Source organism: Lepidothrix coronata, unplaced genomic scaffold (assembly GCF_001604755.1).
Source record: "Lepidothrix coronata isolate B3197 unplaced genomic scaffold, Lepidothrix_coronata-1.0 Scaffold2, whole genome shotgun sequence".
NCBI lineage: Eukaryota > Metazoa > Chordata > Aves > Passeriformes > Pipridae > Lepidothrix > Lepidothrix coronata.
Window position 1 is genome coordinate 3,986,947 of NW_016690182.1, and position 9,551 is coordinate 3,996,497.

The window sequence follows — 9,551 nt, forward strand, 5'->3', positions numbered from 1 at the left end:
AGTCCCCGCCGGCAGCACCCCCGCGATGGAGCCGGTCCGCCCCGCCGCCGCCTCCCGCCGCCGCCTCCTGCTGCCGCTGCTGCTGCTCGGCGTGTCCGGTGAGCGGGGCAGCGCCGGGGCCCGTGGGAGGGGGGGGCGGGCGTGGGGTGTCCCCGCGGGCGCGTGCCCGTCCCGCTCCCCCCGCTCCGTGACGCGGCGCGCGCGGGGGGTCCCGGGGCCGCCTCGGCCCCGCGGCGGCTTCGCGGGGCGGCCCCGGGGCGGGGGCACCGCCGGGAGGGGAAGGGAGGAGAGGGGAGGGGAGGGCGGCGGGGCCGAGGCCCCGCGGCCCTGCCGGGCACACCCGCCCCGCGCCGCCGGGGCCGCCGCCGGGGCCCAGAACCGCGGGGGAACCGCGGGGGCAGTCCCGGGGCTGTGGCCCGGCAGCCGCGACCGCGGGCCCGCCCGGGCCGGTCCTGCCCCGTCAGCGCCGCTCGGCGTGAGGGCAGAGGGCACAGCCACGGCTCTGCCGGCGTTCACCCCCTTAAAAATCCCCAGGCTGGGAAGAGTTCTCTAAAAACGCAACGATCCATGTGCTCTGGGCCAGGGATTGTGGAGGCACAAGGCACGCCGATCCCATCTGTGAGGGTTCAGCTGGAGTCGTAACCACTCGCACAACATATGAAATAATAGGGAGGCGCTGGTCTGCGAACAGGACGCTGTTTAAGTGCTGTGCTCAGGCACTTGGTTCGCTCACTGTGTCACCAGAAAGCCAGGGCTTATTTCAGACAGTCATAGAATCCCAGGTTGGAAGAGACCTCAAGGATCAGCTGGTCCAGCCTTTCTTGGCAAAAACACGGTCTAGACAAGATGGCCCAGCACCCTGTCCAGCCTGATCTTCCAAATGCCCAATATTGGGGAATCCAACACTTCTAGGTTATTAGTCCATGTCAGGTAAACAGACTATAAAATGTTCTCACAATTTTTGCCTAGCTTTGATAACTTCACAATATGCTTCCTGTTTTTAATACTTTTTAGAAATCTAGCTTTTCTTTCAGTGTCTGGCAAATTGAATATAGTCCTGACATAATTTACTGCTTTGTGATGATCTGCCCTCTTAAGTGGTTCTAGAAAATGAAGTAAAAGCAACGTCTTAGTAGCTAATAATCGTATCTTACAGGTTTTTTCCAGTCTCATGCAGTGGAAGTAGATATAAAGGATGCCTCTAATGCTACATGCCTGTATGCAAATTGGATGATGAGGTTCTTGATAACATATGAATCAAACACTAGTGATTATGTAAGTATTTGGCGGTAACTCTTGCTGAGAACTGTATTTTGGCCTGCATAGAAGTTTAAGTATACTGTGTTACCTGGACTGTTTGATTTCTTACTTCTTTTTTTTACTCAGTTGTTAAGAGTATTCCTACATACTCCCTTTAAAACCAAGCATAAGTTCTCAGTCATACAAATGACTGAAAGTCCCCTGTTGCTCTTACTTAAATGACATACACAGAACTCACCAAGTTTAACCAGTATCAGCATAGTTATGTTTTTAGCCTAAACAGTAAATCTGAACTGCAGCTCAGCACAGTCAAGATTTACAGCCAAGTTAGATTTGTACTTTTGTACTTGAATCTGATATAGCTCCTTTCTCATACAGATGTCAGGGAGCCTTTTTCATGATTTTGTAGAATAACCTAAAATAATCTCACTTATCTTGTGCAAGGTTCCATCTAACTCCAGCAGGTTTATGATGTTGTCATGAGGAAGAACTGCTATCTTTTTTCTTCTAGAAAACCACAACCTTGAATTTGTCATCCGGCGTGACACACGATGGAAGCGTCTGTGGCAATGACACACAAGCTGCACTTGTGGCGGTGCAGTTTGGGGAAGGTCATTCTTGGAGCATTAACTTTACGAAAACCAACGAAACTTCCCAGGGAGACTTGATCACATTTACCTACAACACCAATGACACAGCTGTGTTTCCTGATGCTAAAAGAAAAGGTAATGTTCAGTGCAGAATCTGACTGGCAGGCCAATCTCAGCCACAAGTGTCAGACCTCGGTACCTGGTCTTGGCTGGTGTTTTCAAAGTTAGAAGAGCTAGTAATGTGTGTAGAGAGCTCTGTGGCAGCTCCATATGCTGCCAGCTATTGCTAATCCTACCTGCCTACTGGATGACAATGCAGACTAGTTGTCTTGGCTGAATGTGTAATTCCTTTAAGTGGAACAAAATGGGAGGAATAACTGAGCAGCTTTGATCAGTGTGGTGCTGGTAGACAGCAGGCACATGGAAAATTCATTTTAGTGTGCACTACTTGACCTTCCACCTTGCCAAACAATGCAGTGTTAGGCTTTCTGTGTACTAGTGCCTGCTAATAATAGGATTTTTTTTCTCTTTAGTAACTTAAGTAAAGGGATTTACCTTTCTAATGGCTTGTCTAGTTCTGGAAGCTTGGTTACTTCTCTGCATTACTCAGCACTTCAGGGAAAACAAAAAACAGAGCTTAGGACTGTTAAACTTAATTATCTCTTACTCTTTGTTTTATGGAATTATATAAAACGTAAGACTGCCTCCAAGTTCTTGTAGTTCATAAGGCATTAAAATATATTTACTTCTTTGTAGGACCAGTTTCTGTTGTTGTAAAGGACCCTACACATCCAGTTCAACTGAATAATGTCTACGTGTGTCATAATGCTGACTTTATTGAAGCAGAAAATGTAACACAGATTTTCTGGAATGTTACTCTGCAGCCTTTTGTTCAGAATGGCACAGTCAGTAAAAAAGGTGAGCATTTAAATTTGTGAATAAACTTTTTTGTGTTGCACCTTAGTGCAGGGAGCAAAGTCCCATAATAAAAAGTCCACCAGTTCTCAAATGTGCTGTGTTCAATAATACTCATGTAAATATCCTTTAGTACTTCTTTCCTTGTTCCTGGAATAATAGATTAGGAGAACAGATTTAGTAGTGTGTCGTAATGTCGGTTCTGTCCATGCCAAGGGGGTAGGCTCCTAAAGTGTGTGTTCCAGTAATTGGGGTTTTAAGAATAAGCACTTCAGAACTACTGTTGCTGAGTAGTTTATTTGAGCTTGAAGGTTTTTAACTGACTGCCTTCCAGTGGGGCCTCTGTTTATAGCATTTGAACAGCCCAGAGCCTGCTGTCTCATCTCCCAGCCCAGCTGCTAAAAGAGATGAGCACATCATCCTGCTGCCTGCAGCTTAACAGGGTCACTCACTTTGTGACAGGAAGGACATTATCACACTTCTATAACCACTTAGCTGTCTGTGTGTATTTTGGTTTCATGTATCAGAGGTAAGTAGTACTGCATGGATTTAACACTGTGAACATTACAGAATTTCTGAGAATAGAGGGTAGCTGTACATTTTTTGGAATACTGTGCCACAGTGCCAAGTTTGGGGCTTCTGACTTGGTGATTAACAGACTCCCAGTGAGCCTAGATTTCAACAAAGCAATTGATAAGTGTATTGAACCTGACCACTGAGTCATAAGATTTTAATAAAATTCAGCACTGAAATGGTGGTTAAAATGTCTTTTCAGAGTCTAGATGTCGTGCTGATACACCTACTTCTGCACCTACTGTTCTGCCTACTACTGCCAATGTAACTACTGTATCCACCACCACTTTGTCACCTGCTCCAACCACTTCTCCCAAGCCTGTGGAGAATCCAGACACAGGAAACTATTCTCTTAAAAGTGGAAATAAAACTTGTCTTCTGGCTACTGTGGGGCTGCAACTGAATGTTTCCCAAGACAAGGTGCTTTTCTTTTGTTTGAAGAGTAAAAGGGTGATGTAGGTATTGGGTGTGAAATCTGAATGCAGGGTGTTTGCTTTGTATGCTGCTGGCTGTCCAGAACTGCTTCTGACTATTGTGTGTAGCACTTCTCTGACATCAGAATAGTTTTATGGCATAATGTCTGGCTTCAAAACCTGATGTGGATTCAACATAGCTTGTTATGGGAGTACTTCTAACATAATTAGAAGTCTGGAGCTTTCTTAGCTGTTAAGGCTGTTGGTCCCTGCAGGTACTGTCTTTCCCCTCAGAGGGAGCCAGGGAGCCTGATGTGTTGAGGAACAAAGTAAGACTTCTCTGGACAATTTGTTTGCTTCAGTTTTTGCCAGCATTTAAATTTTTAACTCAAATGGCTTTAGTTTGATAGTAGCCAGGCTCAATCTTCCTGCTGTCGTGTTTGTGACAAGACTGAACAATGTATTCCAAACGACAGCTGAATGTCTTTGTGGTGTGTCTGTGTTTCAGCCTCTCCTGATCAACATCAATCCAAAGACAACCATCGCAGATGGTGCCTGTGGTAACACAACAGCAACTCTGAAGCTGAACGATGGAAATAGCACACTGATTAGTTTCACATTTGTTGTTGTAAGTAACTTCTTTTATTTTAAACTAAGCCTTCATTTAACAGCACTGCATGGTGATCACTCATAGTAAAATCCTTCTGTCACTTGCTGTGGTGGGCTGTTCCCATATGGGAAGTGGAACTGGCTGCCTCAAGACAAATGGGGTTAAAGATGTAGAAAATGTAAGACTGGGAGATGTGTTAGCCTTTGTAAAGCGTGTGTTCTTACAGTTACAAATGCAGAATTGCACACTGACACTTGGTTCTTGCTTCTTAAACAGAAAAATACAAGTGCAAGTGTACAGAAGTTTTATCTGAAAGAGGTGAATGTTACGCTGCTCAGCCGTCTGAATGGTTCTGGTAAGAAACAGTGTCTGCCTTAAAGCAAGTGTAATATTTTACTCAATGTCTGCATCAAATACTTCTGACTTCTTTCATTGTTGTTCATGCTTACCGTTAGCTCCTACTTTATGTTTATAAGTTGGTATGAGCAAAAATAATGAGCAGAAATGGCAGTAAGAGTTATTTTAAACAGCAGTGTGGGATCATTCTGTGATTCCTGAAACTTCTGCCAGTGGATTCTCTATATAAATTAATAGGGCTTCTTTACAACTATTTTCAGTAATTTAATTTTTCAAGGTGTGAAATACAGTTGTACCAACTTAGTAGCTTTTTTTGCTAAACCAGCTGTTGTTTTCTTTGATTGAATATGCTGCTGTATCTTCCAACCACTTGTACTTAACTCTCACTGGGAAAAGAGGCCAGTCCTTCAAGAACTAAGCATATTTTTTTCCAAAACAAAAGTATGTTTTTTGTTTTTTTTTAAAGTTGCTTGTCATGGCTACAGCAGTTGAAAGAGCACTAAAGCTAAAACACTCACAATCTGCAATGTTGGGATGAGTGGAAGTACAAGGAAAACCTGATGTCATGTATATATATTGAGGAGAGGTCACTGCTAAGTACTGTAGTAACTTCAGTGCCTGACTTCTGTTTGAGCAGATCAATCCCACTTTGCACTACTTAGCTTTTCAGACTAGTCAGTGTTGAAATGTTGGCCCCTCTCGTTTCAGCTCCTCAGTCTAGTGATTGTTTTAGCAACTGTCATGCATTTAAAGTGGACATGCAAATTTCCTTTCTTTTTTCCCCCTTCTGTTTAGTCATTTCAAGTGCAGATAACCACAACTTCAGCAAGTGGGATGCTTTCCTTGGGAGCTCTTACATGTGCCGAAAAGAGCAAACTCTTGACATTAGTGAAGATATTCAAGTACACACTTTTAATCTACGGATTCAGCCATTCCTTGTGGAGGCAAATAAGTTTGCTACAGGTAAGAGTTATATTTTTGTTAACTTTATCAACGCTTGCAAGATTCTTACTTGCTAAAAAGCACCAGCATTGGGTACAAGCATTCATCTTGGAAGCTCTTGTTCCAATTTTTTTTAATCTGTTTTTATATACATGGAGCGAAGAGAAGTTCTGAGGCTGACATTCAAGTTCAAGCAAAGCTTTGCTCTCACTTAAAAAATGTCTGCTAGATATGTGGTGTGGTTCTCCTTCACAAAACTCAAATGAACTAGAGACACTGAAGAGGGACGTAAGCTTTGCCATGTAGAAAAGATTAGAAGTTATGTGACATTATCTTGACATACAGCTTTTTGTAGCTCAAATATATGAGAAAATAGGACAGAACTTAAGCAGAAGTGGACTTTGAGAATGCTGTTAGGTGTTTTGTTTCTTTTTACCTGTCACTCCAAGGATAGGAGTGTTGGGGGGAAAAATGAACTGACAGAGCTTCCTTCAGAGGCAGTCTTAAGTATCCAGAACTAAAGAAAGATTTTTAAAATGTTTGTTTGCATTATCTGGGTCTTGTCTGCAGATAATTGGAATGTCTTAAATGACCTCATTCTTTATATTTGGTGTAACCTGGTCTTTGTTCTTAATAATAATACTTACAGCACAGTCTTTTTGGACTAGACTGATATGTAGACATATAGATTGAGTGCACATTTTTTAATTTCTTTTTTTTAGACAGAGCTAAATAACTCTCCAGATGTGTGCAGGGTAAACAGTATTTCTAAAGAGTTAGGGTCCCATTTCACTTTGTAGTTCAAGTTGCAGCTAGCTTTCTTCTCCTCCTAATACAGTTATTTTGTCTGTGTAACATGTCTCCGTTCTGGATAGATTCTTGATACCAAATCTAGGTCACTTTTTATCCTTAATAATTAAAAGCACAAACCAGACTTGCCTTAAATGTGAAATAGATAAGCCTGGTTCTTAAATATAGAAGAATAGCTACTCCCTTGTCTAGTGCAGAACTTGTGCACATGAAAACTCAGACAGCTTTACTTTGCTCTAGGGGTGTGTGTGTATATATATACATATATTTATATATGTAAAACATATATATATTGCTATATGTATGTTACCAAACATTCCACGTGATTAATACTTCATATATGCTAGATGTAGCCATGAGACACCTGCAGTTCCTTCTGTCTTAGTTTAAATATGTAAAAATAAGTGACTTTTGAACATGTTCATATTAAGGAAAACAGGTTTTTCTACCACACTTAGGAAGTATTCTGTCTTTATTTATTCTTTGTTGCAACCTTTTTCTCACCTACAGCCCAGGAGTGTTCGCTGGATGATGACAGCATTCTAATCCCAATTGTAGTTGGTGCTGCACTTGCTGTCTTGATTGCCATTATAGTGGTTGCTTACATAATTGGCAGAAGAAAAAGCTATGCTGGATATCAAACTCTGTGAATCTAAAAGTGATTCCTGTTCTGATTTCACTCTAAACAAAGCAAGTGCAAGTTCTGAAGTCCAAAAAAAGACCCAAACTTAGGAGTAATTACTAGCCACAGCTAATTGGAGTTGAGAAACAAAGAGAGAATGTTTCTCTCAGATGAAGCAGAACTACGGTTTCAGTTTCCCTGCTCTAAGAAGACGCCGTGGGTTTCATAGTTGTTTTGAAGATGTCAAATACTGGATGAATTGCTAGGCTAAAGATTTTATCTTGCAAAAATCCTAAAGCGTTTAGGATTTATTTCTGCTTTTCACAAATAGTAGCCTGAAACAAGAACACATTCTGAACTGATGTGCATTGGGCAACTCCCAGAATAGCATAGAATTTGTACTTGCTTATCTCCTTTGCATTCCTTAGTTGTTGTCGTAATTGTGGGTTAAGCTGGCAGCATTAGTCACTATGTTGACTTGTGTAGTATTTAACAAGGATTGTATGATGCCCAATAACAACTTCGTTTTCCATAGGATTGAGCTTCAGGTTGGTGATTAAGTGATCTCTTGAAGTGGCAGCAGTAACTTACTTACCTTTGTCAGAACTTGAGTAATTTACTCCTGCCTTGGTGTAATTTCAGGAGTCATTCCTGTACCCTGGCTGTAAAAACAAAATGGGTAACCTGTATTTGCCAAATGGTGGATATGTAGGAAGACTTCAGTGCCATTTCCAAATGTTTAAAAAAAAAAAAATAACAACTGTTAGGCACTGAATTCTTCATTCCTTATTATACCATGGCAATCATCTGAAATACTCAACTAAGGCAGACAGACTTCTGCTAAATTAATGCAAGCTTTTTTGCTGGCATCAGTTTAAAGGGAATAACCTTTCTAAATATTCCAGAACTTTAAAGTGCACTTAACTTCATACCATACTCTGCACAGAACTGGTCTGTCCTGTTGCTTTGAATGACCATTGTTTAAAGATGCTTTTGTTTAATGAGCCAGTATCTGTTGTTGCAGCTTTTAAATCTCCATCTTGAATGGTTCTCTGCCAACCAAAATCCACGTTCCAACTGCCCTCCCTTGGCATTCTGAATGTTCAGCGTACTTTGTGTTTGACTGTTTGCAGTGTAGCATTTTATTAATGTTTAAGAATGCAAAAGCCAAAACTAGTCTGAGATGGGCCCACAACACCTGTTTTTCCTTGCTGTATGGAAAGAATAACTAGGCTAAAACATGCAGTGCAACTGGACTGTTCTTAAACTGCAGCTCTGTAGAGACAAACCCTTGATGCACAACTTTTCTCTGGCCTCCTTGTGCTGTAATACATATTCTTACTGCATGGAAAAAAAGAAGTCTTTTAGACTTTTAGATAAGTGTGGCTTTTTTGCATATGTCATAACATCAGCTGCCTAAACTATTTAATGACCATAACATTGTCTCCCATTTTAGGATGAGTTTAGCCTGCATCAAAGCTGCTCTAGTGTTTTATTAGTGTTCTCTAGGGTTGTAGAGATGTCTGTGGCATGTTTGTATACAAATCATAAAATACACTTCTTTCAGTAATGGTTTGGGTTGGTTTTGTTTTTTTTCTGTAAAAACAGTTTACTCTTGACACTATCTAAGGAAGCAGGTATGTGTGGATAATACTATAGCTTGTAGTCTACAGCTTGAATTTTGCATCAGTTACTGAAATTCATTTTAATGAAAGTGGGGAACCTGCTATAAATTTAATCATGAAACAGGCTTCAAGACTTACCATTTTAATTTAAAAAAATGGATCTAATGACTTTCATATTAATATATCCTCAAATGCAGAAGTTCATATAGACTTTTTAGCTTTTTTTTTTTTTTGTGAGTGATGTTCAGTGGCACCAGTTAAACATGCATTTCTGTTAAGGAGTAATCATCACACTGTATTCTTCTTCTGGCCATGCAAATTTTTGAACTGTACACAGTTTCCAAGTGATATTATAGAAGATCTGTGCAAACTGCTCCCAAAAATCAACACTAATACCTTTGCAAAAGCCTGCAAGGACATCGGCTCAGAGTTTTAAGCACTCCTAGACTGATGTGCAGACAACTGGTTCAAAACCATCAAAGTTTCACCTGACTTCCTGTTGTTATAAAACCACTAGTTTTCCTGTATGTATTGCTCCATAGGGAACTGTCAAATCTGTTTAACTTGTGCTCTAAAAAATAAAGATTGTTCTATTTCTTAAGGAAACTTGTTCACATTTTTTAACTGATTTGAAAATGGACGTCTTGTATTGTCTTTTTTTAAAGAAAATAAACTAAATGAGTAAGGTCAACTCCAATCAGTCTATACCTGAGATTCTGTTACATAGCTGGCTTTGTTCTGGTCTGTGGAAACAGCACTTCAATAGTATGTGCTTGTGGATGTTGAGTATTAATATGTATCATCTGTCATAGAGTGTGGTTGGGTTTGTGCCTT

General features: G+C 41.0%; 1 protein-coding gene across 3 annotated transcripts in view; it reads left to right on the forward strand.

Moving 5' to 3' along the window:
* LAMP2 (lysosomal associated membrane protein 2) overlaps positions 1 to 9,551 on the forward strand; it is a 13,873-nt gene continuing 4,322 nt past the window's right edge. The window contains exons 1-9 of one of the 3 annotated variants that reach the window (XM_017815134.1): positions 1 to 98; positions 1,157 to 1,275; positions 1,772 to 1,985; positions 2,607 to 2,768; positions 3,541 to 3,758; positions 4,260 to 4,379; positions 4,638 to 4,716; positions 5,514 to 5,681; positions 6,981 to 9,323. In XM_017815134.1, coding sequence (XP_017670623.1) covers positions 26 to 98; positions 1,157 to 1,275; positions 1,772 to 1,985; positions 2,607 to 2,768; positions 3,541 to 3,758; positions 4,260 to 4,379; positions 4,638 to 4,716; positions 5,514 to 5,681; positions 6,981 to 7,120 — 1,293 coding nt within the window. In that variant the 5' untranslated portion in view covers positions 1 to 25 and the 3' untranslated portion in view covers positions 7,121 to 9,323. Of the gene's footprint in view, positions 99 to 523; positions 931 to 1,156; positions 1,276 to 1,771; positions 1,986 to 2,606; positions 2,769 to 3,540; positions 3,759 to 4,259; positions 4,380 to 4,637; positions 4,717 to 5,513; positions 5,682 to 6,980; positions 9,324 to 9,551 lie in introns of those variants that run through there. The other 2 variants (XM_017815126.1, XM_017815144.1) reach the window with 2 other exon arrangements.